The sequence below is a fragment of the Hibiscus syriacus genome, unplaced genomic scaffold (genome assembly GCF_006381635.1).
Source record: "Hibiscus syriacus cultivar Baekdansim isolate YM2019G1 unplaced genomic scaffold, ASM638163v2 tig00110676_pilon, whole genome shotgun sequence".
NCBI lineage: Eukaryota > Viridiplantae > Streptophyta > Magnoliopsida > Malvales > Malvaceae > Hibiscus > Hibiscus syriacus.
Window position 1 is genome coordinate 1,390,008 of NW_024062820.1, and position 22,299 is coordinate 1,412,306.

Consider the following 22,299-nt stretch of genomic DNA (forward strand, 5'->3'; position numbering starts at 1 on the left):
CCAAAACTCCACTCGGTGCATTGCATGCTGCATTTTACCGTCGTCAGAACTCGGTCACATCGTCGTATTACAGCGACGGTTCGGTCTATCTTTTTGGCTGACGTCGCCTTATCTAATAACCGACAACCGCTCTTTCATTACCAATTTTCTCCCTTTTCTCCTACGAAAATTCACGTTTTGACAGCGATTCGAATTTCTTGGTTTTCGATTATTATTATAAATAAAAGACGAAAAAATATAAGAGATTCTTACGGTTTAAAATTTTTATGTGATTCTCGTATTATTATTTTTTAATATTGTCCTTCAATTATGAAAATAAATTTGATATAGACTTTTGACCAATGTCTTTTGTCATGATCATTACAGTATTGATGTGATAATTCACAGTATTGATATGACGGTATTGATTGACAGTCCACGATAGTTGATAACATGACAAATGAATTAAATTGTTACTCAGATATGACAGATGAACTGTCACGTCAGCACCATAGATCGTCACATCAGTACAATGAATTGTTACATCGACATCGTAATGATCAACGACGTAAAATAACGATCAAAGAATTATATTTAATTTCTTTTCTAAATTGAAGAGACATATTGAAAAAATTTAATACGAGGATCACGTTATTTTTTTTTTTGGCTAAATAAAAACTCTCTTGTTTTTACGAAAATAAAACAAGTTGAATGTAGGATAGCTCAATCACACAGTTTGGCCTTATTCATGATTTTCTTTTATTAAAAAAGTTCGAATTAGGATATACCACTAGTTTGGCTTCAATTTTTTTATTTTACTAAAGGAACAGGGTTTTTTAAATGCAACGACGAGGATCTCATGAAACTCGCATGATAATTTTATTTTATCATCATGTTTAACCAATTATATATTATATAAATTTTAAGATATTTATATCATACAAAATGATATTGATAGGTCTGTAAATGAACTGAACGTTCAGCGAATCGTTCATGAACCGTGCGGCGGGAAGTTCGTTTATGTTCGTTAATTTATTAAATGAACGAACATGAACAAGATTTTGCGTTCGTTTAATTAAATGAACGAGCATGAACAAAGGGCTCGTTCGTTCATTTACGTTCGTGAACGTTCGATTATATGTTCGTTCGTTTATGTTCGTTCATTTATGTTCGAACAGAGGGCAAATTGAATTTTTTACGAAGATTATTGAAGTTGTTTGGATTTCAAAAAGATTGTCTTGTTGAACAAATTAACTTTAAGACTTTATTATGTTCATATAGTTTATTTATGATTTATGTATGTTTTTGTCGTATTCAAACAAATTAACTCTAAAGTTAATTAACTCTAAAGTTGCAGGTTATATTAATGAATTTTAAGTTGTTATTCTTGTTGTTTACTTTTTTTTACATTCGTTTGTTGTGTTCGAATAAGTTTTTTGTTTGTTTGTGTTGTTCGTTTATGTTCGTTTATTATTTAAATGAACGAACATAAATGAACGAACATGAACAAGTTATATTCCTTAATGAACGAACATGAACAAAAAAATTTTGTTCATTTATATTCGTGTTCGTTTATTTATTAAATGAACGAACATAAATATTCCTCCGATCGTGTGTGTTCGATTCGTTTACATGCCTAGATATTAAAATCTTATGGATCGGCCATATGGACCACGTTTCAAAACTGGTTATCTGAAGTTGTAATATTTGATATTTAAATTTAGGGGGAAAATCAAACTAATTAAATAAAAATAAAACATCTTTGCCTATCACGTGCTCATATAGGAGCTTTCTTAGCGTACACTAGAGTTGAACGCCCACCAAGTAAATAAAATCCCACATTTATATATAAGCACTTAGCGCCACCATAATTCTGTCACCTCTGTTTGCTCTCATTTGCATTCTCTTTTTCTTTCTCTCGAAGAATCAAATCACTTGAAAGGCTTCGATTTCTTGAGGTGAATCCATGGAGTGGGTTCCGGGAGAAATGATTGGACATGGGAGTTTCGGCACTGTGAATTTGGTGTTACCAAAAACAGGGCTTTCCAAATCTCCATTAATGGTCGTCAAGCGTTGCCAAACTCATAACTCGGCTTCACTCAGGCACGAGAAACAAGTGCTGGATCAACTCGGTTCTTCCCCGGAAATCATCCGATGTCTCGGCGACGAGAATTCTGGGAAGTTTTACAATTTGTTCTTGGAGTATGCTGATAAAGGGAGCTTGGCCGATTACGTTAGACGAAACTGCGGGCGGTTGACGGAATCCGATGTTAAAAGATTCGCTAAATCGATACTAAGAGGGCTAAACTTTGTTCATTCCAAAGGGTTTGTTCATTGCGATGTTAAGCTTCAAAATGCTCTTTTGTTCGGTAACGGTGACGTCAAGTTGGCTGATTTTGGATTGGCGAAGAGGAACGGTGAGAAACAGGGGAAGTTCGAAATCAGGGGGACGCCTCTGAACATGGCGCCGGAGTCCATCAGTGGAAACGTTTATGATTTTCCGGTGGATATTTGGGCCCTCGGGTGCGTCGTTGTCGAGATGTTTACCGGAAAAACAGCTTGGAATTTGAAACCGGGGTCGAACATGGCGGATTTGTTGATTAAAATCGGAGTCGGCGATGAATTGCCTGGGATTCCCGGGGAATTATCCGAGGAAGGAAAAGATTTTCTGAGAAAGTGTTTTTCTAGAGATCCAAGCAAGAGATGGACGACTGAGATGCTCCTGAACCATCCTTTCATGGCTGCCGGCGATGACGATGAAACAACTTCACAATGTTGCTTCGAAGAATTCTCGGAATCCCCGAGATGTCCTTTCGATTTTTCAGATTGGGTTTCAACTGATGAATCGGAAAATTCAAGCAGTATTTCATTAGCTTTGGATCGGATTGGAGAATTGGCTTGCGATGAGGCGCCTAACTGGAGTGTTTGCGGCAGCTGGATCAGCTTGAGGTAGAAGAAGATGCCTTGATCAAAATTTGTAAAATTAATTAGAAAACATTTAGGTGGACCGACATTTCTTTTTCTTATTTGGTGATCAAGAGTTGTGATTGGCTACTTAGGTGGTCACACATTGTACAGCCCATTACTTTATTTATTTATTAGCATAAATGATATTATTTATTCTTGTACAATTCATTTCTTAACAAATATATTGAAACTTAGCTTTTCTAGAAAATCAAGCATGAAGTATTGATAATTTCTTGGAACATTTTAGAGTTATATTCAGTTGACCAATCCGTGTGTTGTATTATGAAAAGTCAAAGTCTGGGAACAACTTTGATTAATATTTGAAGGTGTGTGAACCCAAACAATGTCTGAAACTTACGCTTGTTTCCACATTTGACTTTGGAACAAGGCAGGCCAACCGATAGGAAGCTGGAGTTCCATCGCTACATTTCAACATTATGCTTTACCTATGAGCTTCCAGAAGAGGGGGTTGTCTTCAACACATGAAATTGACTATTTCAGGATTAGTATTTTCTTTCGTGGCGTAAATAAAAGTGTGTTTTGCATATAACGTCTTCTGCTTATGTGAATGAAGATATATTTTGTAAGAAGCGTTTTATTGACTTCTATAGAAATCAATCGAGTTAGGTTGAAATGAAAGGAAAAAAACAAAGTATGGAAAAGGTTTATGAACTTTGTCTAAAAAGATAAAATACGTGTGGTGCATGTCATTGATACGTAATGGCACGAGCACACGAAAGAGTACGTGTATTAGTCTTATATTTAATCACCCAATAAATGCATTTTCGAAAGGTTATATTTGAATTTTTGAAATTCCACACGTCTACAAAATGTGAGAGTTGAAAACCCTAATGAGCTTCTTAAATCCCACAATCTAGATACATCATTTTTCTAATGTTTAAACATAACCTTGTAGATATGTATTTATTGAGTGGTTGAACTCAATGCTAATACATGTGTGCTACAATCGTCACTCAATTTGGCCCTGCTCGTGAATTTACGTGTCTCCAACATGCATTTAGTAAAAGATAATGTATTTGAAATTAGAACCCTAATGATTAATACAAGCTTATCTCAGGATAGACGAGATGACAATCCTAATGTACACATAACTATACTCCAAAAATCGAGTTGGACTAAGATTATTGTCTTGAATTTGATAAAATTTAGTAAAAGATAAATTAACCAAAAATCGAGTTCGATTAAAATTATTATCTTAAATGTCATAAAATTTAGTAAAAGATAAATTAAATTGTTAGTTAATAATAATGATCACTTGTCTTTAAAATTATACATTTAGCTTGCTAGATTCTTGTTTGACACAATATGACATATACGTATATTGGATTTGAAACCCATTAAATAATTCCAATTCTTTTTAAAGATCTCATATTCAAAAAACTTTATCTACGAGGATATGTACATTATCAATGAGTAAGAAAGATTTTGAATAAATATTATCTTATAATTACCTTAAACTATTCAATTTGAATTTTAATTGATAATATATTTGGTAATAAGGCTATGGAAACTAGGGATCACTTATTTCTCCAATGTTCTTTTGCAAATTCGGTATGGAGCTCTATTTTGAACCTTAATGGCATTTGCAGAGGATCTTGTTCGTGGAGTACTCACATTTCGTGGGCTTGCGCTACCCGGAAAGGAAATTCATTGTTAACTACCATCATGAAGTTTGTTTGGACTACTTTCATCTACACTATCTGGGAGTAGAGGAATAAAAGAATCTACCAATGACGTTAAAGAAATGTTAATGTCTTACTACTAGCTATTAAAGATTCTGTTGTTATTCAATTTAGGGGTAGTGAAAATAATAGAAATGACCATGTCAATAGTTCTCTTTATATTCAATGGGGTATTGAACGTTGATGTCCTGTTCTATTGTATATTGATGTATAAGTATTGATTTTTGTAAGAACATATTGTATTTTTAAATCAATTTTCTCTGCTCTTTAGATATAAAATTTAATTTATCAAAAAAAAATGCATATCGTACATCTTAGTGCCGCACGAACCTCTATTCGTTCAAATAAAACGTCTTGATTAGACGGTAGTTCCACTGTTTTAGTAATTCAATAACATTAACATCAGTCTAGTTTGAACATTGCCCCTCCCCTTTCCAAGAAAAATTATTATATGAACCTCACTCACCACGTTCGTTAGTAATCTCAACTAATAATATTTTTTTATTTTATTTTTTTTCAAGATATATCTTCACCTCTTTCTACATATAAATAAAAATAAGTAGTTATTTAAAAATTTATTTTAAAATTAATGGATATGATTCATTGAGATTATAAATGACATGTTGAGCCGAGCCATGAAATGATTCTCCCCCAAAAAAAACATAGATGTAAAAATGATTTATCTCATAAACGAGGTTAAATATTGGAAGAAAGGTTTGAGGTCATGTCAGATGAGGACATATGTGATTCACAGAAATTTAAAATGTTAACAGGTGAGTTTAGGACTGTAAATGAGACGAGACAGATCACGAACTACTCGAGATATACTCGGTCAAGGCTCGATAAATACTCGGATCGAATGGACTCGACTCCAACTCGAGCTCGACTCAAGTTCTTAACGAGCTACTTGATATTCGAATCGAAAAGCTCGTGAGCAGCTCGAAAATATAATATATTAACATTTTATTTTTAAAAAATAAATTATTAATAATATTAACATTTATGTATTGATTTTTTAATAAAAAATACAGTAAGATTTTCATTTATTTAAAGTTTAAGTTCGAGTTTGAGGCTTCAATCGAGTTAAGTTTAAAATTTTTTTTTATTTCGAGCCTTTTTGAGCTGCTCACGAGCTTTAGATCAGGATTTCAAGTTCGAGTCGAGCTTGAAAATTTTAAGCTCGCGAGTTTTCGAGTCGAGTCGAGCTCTATTTCAGAGTTTTCGAGTCGAGCTCATCAATACTCGAACTCGACTCGGCTCGTTTACACCCCTAGGTGAGTTCTTTCAATGATTGTGAACACAAAACAGTCAATTAAGTCTGGAATAAACATGAATTAGAAGAGTGGAAATGACAACGATGGCATCCCCAATAACAACATGACAACATTCATTCTTCCTATCGGCCTATCAATGCGAAATGAGAATGATCTTTCCAAGTATTACCTGTGAAAGAATGGCAAAAAATTGAATGTAGGATGTAAATAAATAGTAAGGTTAGGCAAGTTTCTTAGCTCGTCCGCTTGACGGAGCGCCATCCTCTTTCTTGGACCCAGATGCATCGGGTTTTCTAGCCCAGGCAGGAGCTCTGTCTGGCTCGTAACGGTAGTCGTAGAATAGTTCCTCTCCTGCATTTATTCGTTCTTTGGCAAATATACCGACTTGGTGATCACCTGCAACCATAATTACCTGCGAGACAGTTGTTCGGCTCGAGACCGTGTTAACTATGGAAGAAACTTAGCAAGAGAAGCAGAAAGAAGAGAGATTTTCTATTCACATGAATCATACTGATTTATACAAGTTGAGCTGCTATTTAATGGCTGTAATACACAGCTGTACAATCGGTTATACACAACCAATTAACTGCTTAACAGCTAACCACCACTCAACTGAAAGTGGTTTAACATTCACCCTGCTTCTTACACACTTCCTTCAACTCAAACACACACAATTTACTCTTAAACAGGTCAAATTTGGCCAAGGGAAGAGGCTTTGTTAATATGTCTGCTACTTGGCTGCTGGTTGGCACATAATTGATCTGCACTTCATGTGCTGCCACCTTCTCTCGCACAAAATGCAGGTCTAGCTCGATATGCTTGCTTTTAGCATGTAATATGGGGTTTGCAGCCATAGCTACTGCACTTGTATTGTCGCACCACACCTTAGGTTCTTCAGGAAGTGCAATATGCATCTCTTGTAGCACAGCCTTGATCCATACAACTTCAGAAGTAGCATCTGCAAGGCTCCTGTACTCAGCTTCTGCAGTAGACCTGGACACTGCTCGTTGCTTTTTCGAGCTCCATGCCAGCAGGTGGTTTCCATTGTACACACAGTAACCAGAGATCGACCTTCTGTCATCAGCATCTCCTCCCAATCAGAGTCGAAAAAGCAGTGAGAGTCACCAGCTTTTGTGCTTGAGTTGAAAACCAGAGGCCAGTTTCCAGTGTTCCTCGTAAGTATCTCAAGATACGCTTGACTGCAAGCCAATGAACCTCAGTGGGCTCTTGCAAGAACTGTGCAGCTTTGTTAACTACAAATGAGATATCTGGCCTTGTATGACAGATGTACTGCAGTGCCCCAACCACACTTCTGTACTGTTGAGGCTTGTTTAACACTTCCCCATCATTCTTACTGAGTTTGGTTGTAGTTGCCATGGGAGTGGAGGCTGAATTCGCACTAAGCATTTGATTCTTATGTAGCAATTCTGTAATAAATTTCTTTTGGCTGAGGAACAGGCCATTATCCGATCGGTGTACTTCTATGCCAAGGAAATACGCGAGCTGCCCAAGGTCCTTTAGAGAGAATTTCTCATGCAGAGCATGAACTATCCGATCTACTTGGAGTTGCGAACTACCTGTGATGAGAATATCATCCACATACACGACCATGTACACCACTTCATGATCTTCTTGACGAATAAACAACGAGGAATCTGCTCTCGAATGTTTGAACCGTAAGCTAAGCAAGAAGTCTCTTAGTTTAAGAAACCAGTTTCTTGGGGCTTGTCTCAGTCCATATAGAGCCTTCTTAAGCTTGCACACCAAAACAACACCATCACTGGACTGTTCTTCAAAACCAGGAACCTGCTGCATGTATATGTCCTCGCTTAGGTCGCCTTTTAGAAATGCGTTGTTGACATCCACCTGTCTGATTTGCCACTGACATGTAACAGCCAGTGAGATCAGTATGTTTACTGTGAAGAAACGAACCACAGGACTAAAAGTTTCCATAAAATCATAGCCTGGTATTTGAGAATACCCCTTGGCAACCAGTCTAGCTTTCAACCTTTCAACTGAGCCATCAGCATTCTTCTTTACCTTGAAAAGCCATTTGCAGCCAATAGCTTTCCTGCCAGCTGGCAACTCCACAATGTCCCATGTACTGTTGCTAATAAGAGCATTATATTCAGTCATTACAGCCATCCTCCAATCATCATCTTCAAGAGCAGTTCGAATGTCACTAGGAACAGCTTTGCATTGAACTGAATATATTTTTGGTTTAAAAATGCCATGCTTGCTACGAGTTGTCATGGTATGAGTGTTGCTCACCCTAGTTTCTGGGACAGTTTCTTGGCATTGAACTTGCCCAGTAGAGACAGACTGTTCTTGCCGTGAGGAGACATTAGCAGTAGATTCATGAGCAGAAGAATCAGGTCCATTATTCGCTGAGTGCTCTCCAGAATGCATGTACAGTTCATTTCCTGTTGCTGCAGATGGACTAGTACTGCTTGCTTCTATTCCTTGTCCAGAGTTGACATCAGTATTAATACCTGACCATGGCACAGCCCTGGTTTGCTCATGTGGGCTGCTAACAACTGGAACAGACCTTGACCGAACTGTTGTATCACCATCTTTCTTATGACTTGCCGTTTTGTGAGCAAACGGAAAAATGTGTTCATTAAACACTACACTTTTGGACACATAGATCCTGCCATGTTCATCCATGCACTGATAACCATGGTGCAATGGTGAATATCCGAGAAAAACACAAGCCTTGGACCGAAAATCTAACTTGTGTGCATTGAACACCCTGAGATTGGGGAAGCATTGGCAGCCAAATGTTTTGAGGAAACTGTAGTCAGGAGGCTTGTCATACAGCTTCTGATAGGGAGAAATATTGCCAAGAATCTTAGAGGGCATTCTGTTGATGAGGTATACTGCACTAAGAACTGCATGAGACCAAAAATTTAGGGGCATTGAGGCTTGAGCAAGCAAAGTTAGGGCAGTTTCAACTATATGCCTGTGTTTCCTTTCCACTACCCCATTTTGTTGTGAGGTATGTGGACATGACTTCTTGAGTTTAGTGCCAAGTTTATGTGAGACAGCTTCAAGAAAACGAAACTCACCTCCATTGTCAGTTTGCAATGCAAGGATGGTTGTTTTGAATTGATTTGAGACTAAGGCAGCAAATATTTCAAAGGAGACAGCAACCTCACTTTTATTCTTTAAGAGATAGACCCAGCTGTTTCTCGAATACAAGTCTACAAAGCTCACAAAGTATCTGAAACCACTAGAGACAATAGGAGCAGGGCCCCATACATCAACCTCTACTAATTCAAATGGCTGTTTGTAAACAGTCTGTGACATAGGAAAGGGCTGAGTTTTGCATTTTCCCATCTGACAGGCTGCACAAACCTCACTCTTATCTACACTTAGCCTTTTGTTGAGAGCTGTCATAACCACCTCAGCTGCTGGATGCCCCAATCTTTTGTGCCACAACCAGTATTCGTTGGCACTTTTTGCAACAGTGTTATTTAGTGTTGCTGTATCATGCATGGTTTGACAGTCAAAGCTGTACAGTCCTCCATCAAGCTTCCCTTCTACCAGCACGACTCCTGTACTCTCATCCTTAACATAACAAGTATTTTTGTGAAACTCAAAGAAAACTGAATTAGCTTGAGTGAATCTCGAAACTGACAAGAGATTTTTATTAATGTTTGGAACATGCAGAATGTGATCAAGCAAGAGATCCCTAGAGTCAGTTTTTAAAATATTTGAACCAATGTGTGCAATTGAAATAGTGGAACCATCTCCTAGATGCACCTTACCACTGCCGGTGTAGGCTTGTTTGCTCGAGAGTGCAAAAGTAGTGCCAGTCACATGGTGAGTGGCTCCTGAATCAGGAAACCATTTAGCATGGTTCAAAGGACCATTGGCCATCAATGCATTGACTTGTGCATTGTCATGTGGCTCGGTGTCAGCTGAATCTTCATCTTCTGTATTGGTGTTTATAAAAGGACTGTAATGACAGTCAGTTGCATGAGGAAAACATGAGCACACGTTCGCCTGTATGACACTAGACGAGGAACTTTGCTGAGCAGTTACACCTTTGAAGTTCTGGTCAAGCCTGTGCCAGCACCTGTCAACTAGATGACCTAACTTTCCACATAGTTGACATTGCTGTTTGGGTCTCCCCTTATACTTGTTACTAGCAGTATTGTTAGACTTTGCAGACCCACGATTCTTGTATTGTTGAGAGTCCGAGTTCTGACTGGTGTTGTAGCGTGTGAAATTGACCCCTATTGGGAATCTTGAGGAGTCATCAAGGCGGGACTCAGCATCAATGAGAACCGATACCACACTGTCAAGAACAAATGATTCTCTGCTCGCAGTAATCGCAGCCACTGTTGGCTCATACTCGGCTGGAAGACCATTAAGGATGGTGGCGATGTGATCAATGTCTGAAATAGGATTGCCACATGTGGCTAAGAGGTCACAAATTTCTTTAATGGACATGGTGTAGTCTCTCATAGATTGAGTGCCTTTCTTCATTGATCTAAGGCGACAATGCAGGGCCATTATTTTTGTGGTGGATAACTTCGAATACAGTTTGGTGATGGCATTCCAGACAGCAGCCGTAGATTCAGCACCAACCAATTGAGGAAGAATGTTGGTACTAACGGTGGAAAGAAGCCAAGAAGCCAAGGAACTATCTTGCTTGACATACCGTAGAAAAGCTGGATTAACAACCTGCTCACCAGCATCATTAACCATTAGTTTTGTTGGAACCACCATGGAATCATCAAGAAAGCCTTCGAGTCCGAGCCCTCTGATTGTGAGAATTACTTGTTGCTTCCAAAGAAGATAGTTTGAGTCGGTTAGGCAGACATTGATTCTTTTATTAGCAAAGGTATGAGAGCTTGCTTCTGTTATTTGCTCATCCTCAGCTGTCATGATCAAGCCTTGCACCATAACTTTTCTTCGAAAGCAGCCTAGAACCAGAAGGACAAAGAATAAGAAAGAACAGCGCACAGCAAAAGCTTATTCAGGATCTAATGGCGAATGATACCATGTTAACTATGGAAGAAACTTAGCAAGAGAAGCAGAAAGAAGAGAGATTTTCTATTCACATGAATCATACTGATTTATACAAGTTGAGCTGCTATTTAATGGCTGTAATACACAGCTGTACAATCGGTTATACACAACCAATTAACTGCTTAACAGCTAACCACCACTCAACTGAAAGTGGTTTAACAGACCGAAATGAAAAAATTGCAAAAACAACCATGTGGACCTCCAACAAATACTGATACGGTCTTTCTAGCATGAGGTGAATATAGTCTACCTTGGCATAGCTCCCCATCCAGAAACAACTGATCTTCCAACCAAGACCTGTACACGCATCAGAAAAGCCTTGTCAGAACAAAGATATGAATATTCACTACCATAATCTGCTGGTGTCGATTAGATACAGTCTACTGTCAAATTAAGTATAAAAATGATGGGCACTGTTTCTTAAAAACAGTTTGAAGCATATTTACAAACCCGCACATATCCGAGTAATTAAATGCAGAGTAGAAAACATCATTACCCTTTGTTGTTGTTTTAGAAGAAGCTTCATATTTCTGCATTCATAATTGTCACCTCTTTGTGGTGGAACCCCAAGACTACTAATGCCATCACCACAACTGCAGAAGCCAATTTCAAAGGATCAGATGCTAGAAGCGATATGAAGCTTCTAACAGGAAGAAAGAAAAAAATCAAAGTCAGAGCTCACCTAACCCAACAATTTATAGAAACATCTGGATCACATTCCCTGTCTGCAGCAAAACATGGACACTGGCGGCTTCGGCATTGACTTTTAGCACAATGACAACCTCTAAATCGATTCTTGCAACTCTTAGGACATCTAGATAAACAAGCAAATATTAGTACACAGAATAAATGGATCAACATCATCATCAATGCACATTTTTCACCATGAATCTATCAAGATGACAAGATCTAAGACATCCAAAGAATAAAAAATTGGTAAGGGCAGAAGAATGTATTGATGACATATTTTAACACACTTCAGCTTGAAAAATAATAGCTCACCCGCAGTATTTTTCAGAGCATGTTCCATTTAAAACGCAAGAACATTGCTTTCCACAAGCTGTTTGACAACTACATGGATTATACTGCCGGCATGGCTGATCTTTCCTCTCGGTAATCCTTTTCCTGATTGAGTGATATGCAGCTGCTTTCCAGGTATATTTCAAACGACGGACTCTACCCCTTCTTCGTAGGAATCTTGATCTCCGTCTTACTTCATTGGTTCCCTAGAGGTATTAAAAGAAAATAAAAGGAAGACAATTGGAACTAGGTGACAAAAAATGGTAGAATTATATAGTTTAGCAAAAAGGTTCTCATGTCAGAACCTCCAAAGATAAACAAAATTACTGACCATAGCTCCATTAAGGTCATATTTAGAACACCCTTCAAGAAGAGATAGAACACCATTGGCTGCATGGCAAGTCAGTTTATTGTCAGTGCCGGTCATGTATTGGAAAACCTCCCAACATGTCTTCAAACCGTTTAAAAGATTTCTAGCAATCAAACAGCTGTATAACAAAGAGTAAACCATAAGTACACAGAACCAACACAGGAAGGAAACCCAAAAGCTATTACTGCAAACAAAATGCAACCAAAAAAAATGGCGTTACTTGCAAAGAGAGGGTGATCCACAAACTACATAAAGTAACTCTTAAACTATGAATCTTGATTATTGTATGAATTTTGAGAAAATGAGGGGAAGGAAATAAACATAACTGCAACTTTTAAGAAACACTTGTGGCAAGATTCATAGTTTAAGGTGGAAATTCGAACAAATGAATTTGATGCTATTGGATTCTTTAGCGGATAATTAACAATAAGCAGGTGGAAGATGTCATCAAATTCATTCATTCAAATGCAATGCAGATTCTATCTAGTTAGTATGAAAAGCAATTCATTAAAATCCAAAGTGGTAACCTTCATAAACTAACCTGTTCCTGCTAAAAATCTCCACACCTTTCTCAAAAAGACCTTTTTCAATAGCTTTCCAAGATTTATCATCAGTTAGTTCTTGTTTACCTAAATTTTCATCCACAAACTCTTCTCTTCCCAGGCAATCATTACTACTAGTCAGAGCCAGATCATTAACAGTTTCACTAGGGGGAACTTCTCCTTGCACTCCTTTTAACGACCAGTCTTTCCTACTAGACCTTTCTGTGTTTAAAGATTTTACATCCGTATGTGAAGAATACGTTGAATCTTCATTTTGCTTTCGTGGTCTAAACCTGAGTTTCATATCTGTAGGTGAAACACATCCACTCACAAGAGAACCAGATTCAGAAGCTGCCATCTTCTTCTGCCTCTTGCGCGTGCAAACTAAAACACATTCAGCAACTCGCTTGCTATTTCTCTTGAAAATGCCAGATTTTCTGGCAATTTTATTTTTAGAAGGTGATAATTGAGGAATAGGAGAGGATTCGGACAGATGCATGATTTTATGTAGGGACAAAATTGAATTTATAAAATTTCAGGAAGATAAACTTGAACTTATAGAATTTTAAGGAGGTGAAAACAAATTTTTAATAAAAAATACATAAATAAAATCTGAAAATATATAATAATTTTAAATTTTTAAAGAGCAATCGCCCCGCCTAGATCCATCGCTGTATGTTGGTCTATTTGAAATCAATTCAATTTAAAACAAACAAAAAGGCATAGAAATGAAATTAATGATATACACACTTATCACCCGGAATTTTTTTTTTTTTAAATATGTATATTCCTTAGTACTTCATTCATATTTATTAAAATTGTAATTGAGAATGTGTCTGAATTTGGAGTCGCAAATTAATTTAGACAAACATATTTTTTGAAAGACAGAGAGTTATTTGAAAATTACGATCATACTCTTATTTTAAATTGTAATAAATATGATTATAAATATAATTTTATCTTTTCATAATTTTATAAATATTTAGATATAATAAATCTTGTGGTCGTGGGATCGAGTCCCACGGAGGGCATTCCATAATTCGGAGGTCTCCACGGAAGCTGCACTCAACCTGTCGTTGGGGGCAGCCTACTATCATACCTCCCCTTATCCCATTACATATGGGAAAAAAGGGTCCGCTAATTTACTGCTTCACCAATAACCATTTATTAACATAGTTTCTCTAAATGTAATTTTTAATAATTTTTATTTGAATGTATATATTTAAAACAACTGCTTCAATTTAATATCACTTAAGTATTCAAGAACACCATAAAAAAGGGTCCCCTTATCACATTTTTCTCGTATAATCTTTAGGGTAAACTACATCAGATACCACTGAATTTTAGGTCTTATATCGTTTATATTAATAAACTTTTAATTTTGTCAATTATTGCACCGAACTTTGATCTCCGTTTAAAATATACCATTGAACTATTAAATCGTTAACAAAACGATGACGTGGTTAACGATTGCCGACGTAGACACCTCAACAAAACGACATCATTTTGACCTGGCTATTAATGATTTAGCAACCCCTGTATAATTAAAACAAAAATCAAAGTTAAGTGATATAATTGACAAAATTGAAAGTTCAATGGTATACATTAAAAAAATGTAAAGCTAGAAACATTAGACATTTATTTTTAGAAAATAATTATTAGACACATAAAGTTAACTTATGATATAATATGGACATTTATTTTTACAAAAGTAATGTGTTCAAAGATCATCAATCATTTTGACAATAAATACTCATACTCTTACATAGACAATATTCGAACTTAATACCTAAAAAATAACAACAATCACCGTAAAACTTAAAATCAAACTCCATGATTGGAGGTTGATATAGGGATGGTCAAAATACGCAAACTCGACTGGCCCCGACCTGATAGGGGTGGTGTTTTTTTCTTTGAATTTTCGGGGCTCGAGGTGGGTTATGTAGTAAAAAATTTTGGGGCAGGGTGGGGCCATGTTTCAGGTGAAAAATCACCGACCCGACCCAATTATTATTATTATTTTAAATTTTTTTATATTTATATTATTAAAATAATTTAACTGTTTAAAATATAATATATTATTATAATATATATTATTTTAAAATATTAATATATTTGGTTTAGGTTGGGTTGAGGTTTTAGTCTAAAAAACGGGACGGGTTCAGGGCGGGAAAAAACTCAAAATTCCTTAGGATGAGATGGGGTCTGGTTTTACATATATATCGGAGTAGGAGCGGCCAAAAAACTGACCCACCACGCCTCGTGCCCATCCGGTTGATACGCATCTTTGTTAGCGACGCCATTTATAACACACGCCTCTAAATAGCGATAACTAAAAAATCGTCGCTAGAAATCTGTTCCCGTCGTTGCTGTTCATTTTAAAAACATTCCCAGAAAAAGGCAATTCGCTCTGATTGTGATAGTTTAATGAAACAACAACGTCAATGACATATTTGGACCTTATAATTCATTTTAATAGTTGCGTATACATATGGAATTCGTCACTAATGTGCTCATTAATTTCGTGGTAAAGTCAACATTAACCAAAGCTACTGCTGAATAATTAGGGACTATTGATTAACAATCCCTTTGATAAAGCTGCTATAAACAAAACCATTAATTAGACCATACTAATACCGTCCTACATATGCTAGGTCTTTTTAATGCCATGACTTCCCCCCCCCCCCACCCCAAAGGGTGGCAAGTATACGAAATTGGTAACTACAAAGTTTGTACATTCAACCCACACAAAAAAAAATCACTAAATATTATGAATGGAATACAAACTGAATTAAAACAATTCAAAGATATCTCTATTTAATGAGATTTAATTTTTTTTTATTAATCTAGGACGATTACAAGTGATATTATTTGTTATAAAGACTTTCAATTATTTGACAATGAATGCTCAAATACCCTGTAGTAGTTGGTATTTAAACTCGAAACTTTTGAGATAGCTAATAAAATTAAAACATAACGTAAAATATGATTTTAAAAAAAATATACTTGAGTGACCAAAATGAAACCACATAAATAATTAGATAACTAAACACATAGTTTATCCTTATTTTTTAAAGTTCAGTATAAATTTCGATTAAGAATGAGCCACAAAGCCCTATACAGAAACCTTCAGCCCAAAGTTGGAATTCAAGCCATGGAGTGAGCCCCGACATGGTCAAACTCAATGGCCCAACTTTTAGGGGTTTCTTAGTCAATATTTTTGAAACGTTCGAATATGGTCTATGTTTTTAAATTTGTTCGAATAAGGACCTAATATTTTTGAGTTTGATCAAATAATGATCTGACATTTTCAAATATGCTCAAATGAGTACAAATGCTGGTTCATACAGTTATAAAGTCCACTTGTATAGTGTAGAAACATCCCAATTGTTTCAAATTTGATGAGTACAAATGCTGGTTCGTAGAGTTCATACAGTTATGAAGTCCACTTGTATAGTATATAAGCATCCCAATTGTTTCAAATTTGATGAGTACAAATGCTGGTTCACACAGTTCATATAGAAAGGCCAACTCACAATTGCCGATACTCGAAAGGCATTTTTCCCTAGCAAAAGCATAATTTAAAATTATACAAGACGAAATGAGCCGGCATTCTATCGGCAGCATTGAGGAAAATCCGGTATTTAGTGACACTAGATGAGAGGTGGGTATTGCTTCGCCTGCAGATGAACCCTTCTCTTATATTCATTAGCATCCTGCAGGACGAAAACATATTGTGATTCCCAAAAACTTTTTAAACATTTAGACCCAATATTACCAACATCCAGTTTGTCCAACGCAGCAGACATTAGTGTGTGCTTGATTTATTCATTCTCTGAGAATCTAAGCTTAAGAAGCATACCTGAATGAACAGGTGATAGCCTTCGGTTTGAGCAGGGTCAGCCGGATTTGGCGCATCCAGCAAATCCTGGATTCCGACAAGGATCTGCTTCACAGTAATGGCTGGTCTCCAACCCTACGTACAACACAATGGCGTGATATGTCAGGACCAGACGGATGGAATATCACCGATCCAAACATGTAAACAATCGATGAAAAGGAGACGATCCTTACACTGTCCTCGTTGAGGATTGAAAGGCAAACAGTACCGGATGGGTAAACATTTGGGTGGAAAAAGCCTTGTGGAAATTTACACTTTGGAGGTTTGCTCGGATAGTCTTCACTGAAGTGGAGTGTGAGTGGGTAGAAACCACCTTCCCAATCAGTCTGCAACGTAGATAATGCAAGGAACTAAGCCCATCCAAACTTTAAAAGGAACACAAACCATTGATCGAAACATGCAAATCCACTTTCAATGTCCCTTGCTCACCACTCTATATTGAAATGGTTTTGACTTTCTAAAAGGTTATGTTTTTTTTAAGGAAGAAGCATTCTAATACTACTGATAAGATGCTCGGGATAAAACTGAAAGCAACCATATATCACCTTCAAAATTGTTCAATATATTTAAAGACAAAACAGAGCTTGGAAATAGAAACACCCAGAAATAAGATCAAGGCTGTCATGCTAGAAGATCGATAAACTATGGTGAATAATGAAACCAACAGCCAATACAATTTCAGAGGCACGAAATCATTACAAGAACAAAATAAATACCACATAGCTGTCACTCCCCGAGTAACATAAAACCACCAATGCTGCAAAGCAAAACCTAAAACTTGCAACCCAAACTGGTTAGTTCTCAATTTGCAACATACAAACAGCCAGATATCCTCAAGACTTAAATTTCTAAAAGCAACTGTCTGAAGTACAATGCTACTTATTGAAATTGCTGTTGCCTTAGCAGGCAGTGAGCTAATTATTCCCCGATCAATAATGCAAATAATCTACATTAGCGTGCAATGATAACGAAAAATGAGACCCGAGTTTAATCAAAAATGCACCCCAAGTTGATTAATGAATAATTACTAGAGGACAGCTTATAAACAATAAAGTGAGCTGCTAAATAAGAACAGCCAAAAATGTACTATCATAAGAGGTATTTTGTGTTAAAAAGGTGTATGTGTGCTTCTATGCTATTGCAATTAAAATGGAGTGAGCTAGAGCCTCACCAACCATTAGAACTCCTGAAATAAAAAGGAAGCAGAACCGTAAGAATAATTCAGAGCAGCTTTCGGAAAGGGGAAAGGGTAAAGAGCCGGATGAAAACTAAAAACAAATGCAATTATTTAAATTTAATGCAAAATAGTAAGGTATTAATCAGAAGCTACAAAATACGCCAACTAACATAAGGCTCACTGAAATGAAGATAACAATACTAAGTCGAGATCATAACAATATCGATAATTAATAGACCGTCTAGCCTCAGTGTCCACCTGTGTTAGTTCACAACACTACCTATAAATCATGTAAAGCTCACAGAAAAGATTCCTTGAATGCATTTTAAATAACAAAAATTTGCTCTCATTAAAGCCTAAATCTTTTCTTCTTTTCCCTTTTATAAAAAAAAACCATTTTTTCTGAAACATTTTGAGAAAATATTCGCCGTCCTTGTTTTGCCGTTCAAATCATCACATCTGGGTTCAATTCAAATACATCAACTCAGCTTCACCTCTAATTCCAGTTCAAATTAATGCCCAATTTACGAAATATAAACAATACTGAAAACAACTAGAAAATATCAAAGCAATAAAAATCATACAGCGAACCTAATCAACAAATAGAAAAATATCAATCATTTGACCTACCCCTGCTTTACCAGGGATGGTGCAATTCCACACCATCAAATTCACCGTTCCATCCGGCATCGTCTCCGGCCTCGCAACAAAACCCTAACGTACACAAATATTCAGACAAATCCGAACCATTAAATTTTGAAAAACACAAAAAGAAAAAAAAAGAAAGAGTACGAACATGAGGATGGTTCTTCCTCCATGCCTTCCGTTCCTCGGCGAGTCGACCACGCGCTATTCCACCCGACATCTCTCTGTTTCTATCTAATCTATTTCTCTCACTAAATAACTCTCACTGCAACGATTAACGATTTCTCCTCGTTCTCGTTCTTAAATAATTGGTTTATATTAAAAAAAATCTTAACTTTACTATCAAAAAATCGGAAACTGCGATGGAATTTCGCTTTTCGATTTCGTTTTTCTCTTCGTTGTCGAAAGAAGATAATTTGGTTTTACGTAAATACACCATAAGTCACTCTATTGTCAGTGAGATTATAAATGGATCACTAACATTTAATAAATTATAAACGGTTCACTTTATTTAGCGATTGTAACAAATAAGTCACTTTATTTATCAATTATAACATAAGTTAACTTTTTAGCCACAATTAAGTGAACAAAAATATTTATGATTAATAAATAGAGTGACTGAATTGCAACTAAAATTTAAACATTTGTTACACGTTTAACGATAAAGTGACATATTTGTTATAATCGATAAATGAAGTGATTCATTTATAACTTTTTGAAATTTAATAATTCATTTGTAATCTTATTAATAAACATCCTTTCTTTTTTAAAAAGAAAAAATATATTTATTATTAGGTAAACTACACAAGTCACTTTTATTTTTATTCTATCCTATTTTAATCATCAATTTTAAAAAAACTAACATTATAATCACTTATACTATCGGTCTTTCTTATTTTTTATCATTAGTCTGATGATGTAACATATTAACAAGCAAACCCTAAGCCTAAATCAATTATTATTATCGCTTGTAATCATCGTCTTTAGTTGTCGACCCGCTAAGGCACCAACAACTACAACAAACCTTACCCATGGCAACAACTTTGGTTGCACCCCACTCGCCACCTTTCTCAATATTTAAACTCTAGAATCCGAACCTCAACGGTTATATCCCGATCTTCATTCTCCCTCCCTTAAAAACTTCTTACAATTGACTGCTCAACTCACTAGTGAACCCAACACAAACTGGTGTCAACACTCACTTGTTCTTGACTTACATTGTTCTTTTTCTCTGCTACTAATCGTTGCACTCTTATCATTATTATCATCCTCGAACCAAATCGAGAAGATCTAACAATATTGTACAAATTTATTTCATTCACTTGACTGTAAACTCGCAAACGTTATTTCATTCCTAACAAAACCCACAACAAAGTTATTTATTGGGTTTCTAGAAGTGTGAGGTCAGTTATAGTTGTTGGTGTACTTGAGAGGTTAGTAGTTGGACTCATGGTTACCGACATAACTCTCAACCTCCTTAAAATTTCTTTTTTGTCAATGACATTGCAAATAGTGACTAAAAGAAGATTAGAGTTAGATGGAAAAAGGATTCATAAAATTTTTAAAATTGTTAAAAAAAATAAAATTTTGAAATTTTTGTTGTTTAAATTTAAAGTCAATATTTTTGTTAACATATCACACCATCAAACTAACGAGAGTTAATGATTTAGTGATCAAAATAATATAGACTGATAATATAAGTGATCAAATCATTATTTTTTAAATGGGTGACCAAAACAAGACAGACAAAAACTATAGTGACCACACCCATGTAGTTTATCCTTATTATTTCTAATTAATTACGGTTATGCCCTTGTATGGGATTCGTCATACAAAGTTGACTCAAAGTGGAAAATGTACGGTCCACATTTGATCAGGAATGAGAGACTCAATTCCACAAAAAAAAATTATAAATTTTTTAATTTTAATCTTAATCCTATTTTAAAAAAATAAGAGAAAAAATCTAAAAAAAGAGCGAAGAATATATCTAAAATTTATGAGCTAAAAATTATAAGAGAACAGAAATAAATATTTTGACCAATCAAACTTATTCCACATGTTGCTTTTATATATATATAAAAAGAAAACTATTATTCAGCATTTTGGGCTTAAAAGGCGAGTCAATTTGCGGTTCTCTATTCAAGCGTGATATCAACGCTGCTGTACGCCTCACGTGAACCACCTTCACCACCATTCACGTTCATTTCATACTAACATTTAAGGACGGATACACTAAAATCCCTTTTATTTAGAGAAAAAAAATTGAAATTTAATTTAATATGTTAAAGAAAAATTTTATTTTTTTTACATAACCATTATTTTAAAAAATAAATTTTAGGCATTTATTTTTTGATTTCTACCCGTCATTATTTAAAAAATATTTTTTAAATATGTTTATTTATGTTTTCTCAGGGTTGGATTTACCGTCGTGACTGATCAAGATGTATCTTATTAGAAATCTTGTTAATCTTCCCTATTATGGACATTCAGATTAAATTTGGATGCTTTATTTGTTTTTGTGGATAATTTCTCACGAAATCAACTCTAATTATACAATATACTCTAGTTATGATATTAAAACTATACAACATACTTTAAATATGATATTAAGGGTCTGTTTGTTTGGCTGTAATTGATTTTCTGGAAATTGAATTCTGGAAAATAAATTAATGAAATTTGAATTCTGGAAAATGAATTATATTTTTTGGAAAATGTTTTCCGTAAAATGAATTATATTTTTTTGAAAAACATCTGGAAAACGTTTTACGATGTTTGGAAGATGTTTAAACATTTTTTTTACTAGTTGATGAGTTTTTTAAAAATTATTTATTACAAATATTAAATACAATAAATAATATTATTTATCATAATACTTAATATTATTATTTTTAAAATATTAACATAATTTATTTATTATTAAATATTATTTTTATAATTTTATTAATAAAAATATTAATATTGGTATATTTTATTGAAATAAAAAATATTATAAATTATATTAATTATTTATTAAAGTAATAGTGTTATATTATATTTTAAAAATATTAATTTGTATATTTTAAATATCTTTATTAAAATATTATTAGATTATTATATTAATATTAAATATATAAATAATATTATTAATTATTAATAATTAATAATTTAATAATATTATTTCTATGAATTAATAAATAATATAAATTTTATTAATAATTTAGTATATATCATTAAAATAAAAATATAATATCTTATATTATTATAATATAATTGATTATTTTATTATAATATTAAAAATATAATACTATATTATTATAAATATTAATAAATATATTTTAAATATTTTAATAATTAATATTTTGATTAAAATGATATTAAAATATTTTATTAATATTAAATTCATAAAATAAAATTATTTTGAGTATTTATTATTTGAAGTGAAAAGTTCGGAAAAATGACTTACGGAAAATCAGACCGTAAGTCATTTTCCAGAAAATACAAAGGAAATTCTGTTAACCAGGAAAATGTTTTACGTTGAGCAATTAGTTTTCCTCCAATCAAACACTGGAAAACATTTTCCGGAAAACAAATTACGTGAAACAAACACGGGATTTCAGGGAAAACCAATTATGTATTTGGTTTTCCCCCAAACAAACAAACCCTAAAACTCAAAACAATATTCCTCGTACTATTTTTTTATGA

The 22,299-nt window shown here is 34.7% G+C and overlaps 4 protein-coding genes across 4 annotated transcripts; 1 reads left to right on the forward strand and 3 right to left on the reverse strand.

The window, feature by feature from the left end:
- Positions 1-1,837: 1,837 nt before the first annotated feature.
- On the forward strand, positions 1,838-2,996 carry LOC120137849 (mitogen-activated protein kinase kinase kinase 17-like). Its single transcript, XM_039153496.1, has one exon. It carries the CDS (start codon positions 1,946-1,948, stop codon positions 2,930-2,932), a length of 987 nt encoding a protein of 328 aa, XP_039009427.1. The 5' UTR covers positions 1,838-1,945; the 3' UTR covers positions 2,933-2,996.
- Positions 2,997-5,996: 3,000 nt separating this feature from the next.
- LOC120137722 (histone-lysine N-methyltransferase CLF-like) lies at positions 5,997-11,514 on the reverse strand. The gene is made up of 3 exons (XM_039153417.1): positions 11,460-11,514; positions 11,214-11,260; positions 5,997-6,335 (listed from the first exon to the last, which is right to left on the reverse strand). Exons 1-3 carry the CDS (start codon positions 11,497-11,499, stop codon positions 6,144-6,146), a joined length of 279 nt encoding a protein of 92 aa, XP_039009348.1. The 5' UTR covers positions 11,500-11,514; the 3' UTR covers positions 5,997-6,143.
- Positions 11,515-11,626: 112 nt separating this feature from the next.
- On the reverse strand, positions 11,627-13,394 carry LOC120137792 (histone-lysine N-methyltransferase CLF-like). Its single transcript, XM_039153453.1, has 4 exons — positions 12,895-13,394; positions 12,315-12,471; positions 11,966-12,189; positions 11,627-11,777 (listed from the first exon to the last, which is right to left on the reverse strand). The coding sequence occupies exons 1-4, from the start codon at positions 13,392-13,394 to the stop codon at positions 11,642-11,644; spliced, it is 1,017 nt and encodes a 338-aa protein (XP_039009384.1). The 3' UTR covers positions 11,627-11,641.
- Positions 13,395-16,454: 3,060 nt separating this feature from the next.
- On the reverse strand, positions 16,455-19,000 carry LOC120137721 (SUMO-conjugating enzyme SCE1-like). The gene is made up of 5 exons (XM_039153416.1): positions 18,770-19,000; positions 18,604-18,687; positions 16,970-17,122; positions 16,758-16,871; positions 16,455-16,611 (listed from the first exon to the last, which is right to left on the reverse strand). The coding sequence occupies exons 1-5, from the start codon at positions 18,836-18,838 to the stop codon at positions 16,549-16,551; spliced, it is 483 nt and encodes a 160-aa protein (XP_039009347.1). The 5' UTR covers positions 18,839-19,000; the 3' UTR covers positions 16,455-16,548.
- Between the last annotated feature and the right edge of the window lie 3,299 nt (positions 19,001-22,299).

Excerpts from the sequence above, each read along its gene's own strand:
- LOC120137849 (XM_039153496.1), top strand. The coding sequence starts at position 1,946 with ATGGAGTGGGTTCCGGGAGAAATGATTGGACATGGGAGTTTCGGCACT.
- LOC120137722 (XM_039153417.1), bottom strand. The coding sequence starts at position 11,499 with ATGCAGAAATATGAAGCTTCTTCTAAAACAACAACAAAGG. Across the intron at positions 11,261-11,459 it reads TTCTAAAACAACAACAAAGG|GTCTTGGTTGGAAGATCAGT; the intron begins GTAATGATGTTT and ends ATGCGTGTACAG. Across the intron at positions 6,336-11,213 it reads GGATGGGGAGCTATGCCAAG|GTAATTATGGTTGCAGGTGA; the intron begins GTAGACTATATT and ends ACTGTCTCGCAG.
- LOC120137792 (XM_039153453.1), bottom strand. The coding sequence starts at position 13,394 with ATGCATCTGTCCGAATCCTCTCCTATTCCTCAATTATCACCTTCTAAA. Across the intron at positions 12,190-12,314 it reads ATGACCTTAATGGAGCTATG|GGAACCAATGAAGTAAGACG; the intron begins GTCAGTAATTTT and ends TAATACCTCTAG. Across the intron at positions 11,778-11,965 it reads TGCTCTGAAAAATACTGCGG|ATGTCCTAAGAGTTGCAAGA; the intron begins GTGAGCTATTAT and ends TTGTTTATCTAG.
- LOC120137721 (XM_039153416.1), bottom strand. The coding sequence starts at position 18,838 with ATGTCGGGTGGAATAGCGCGTGGTCGACTCGCCGAGGAACGGAAGGCA. Across the intron at positions 17,123-18,603 it reads CCATCCCTGGTAAAGCAGGG|ACTGATTGGGAAGGTGGTTT; the intron begins GTAGGTCAAATG and ends TCTACGTTGCAG. Across the intron at positions 16,612-16,757 it reads GCTATCACCTGTTCATTCAG|GATGCTAATGAATATAAGAG; the intron begins GTATGCTTCTTA and ends TTCGTCCTGCAG.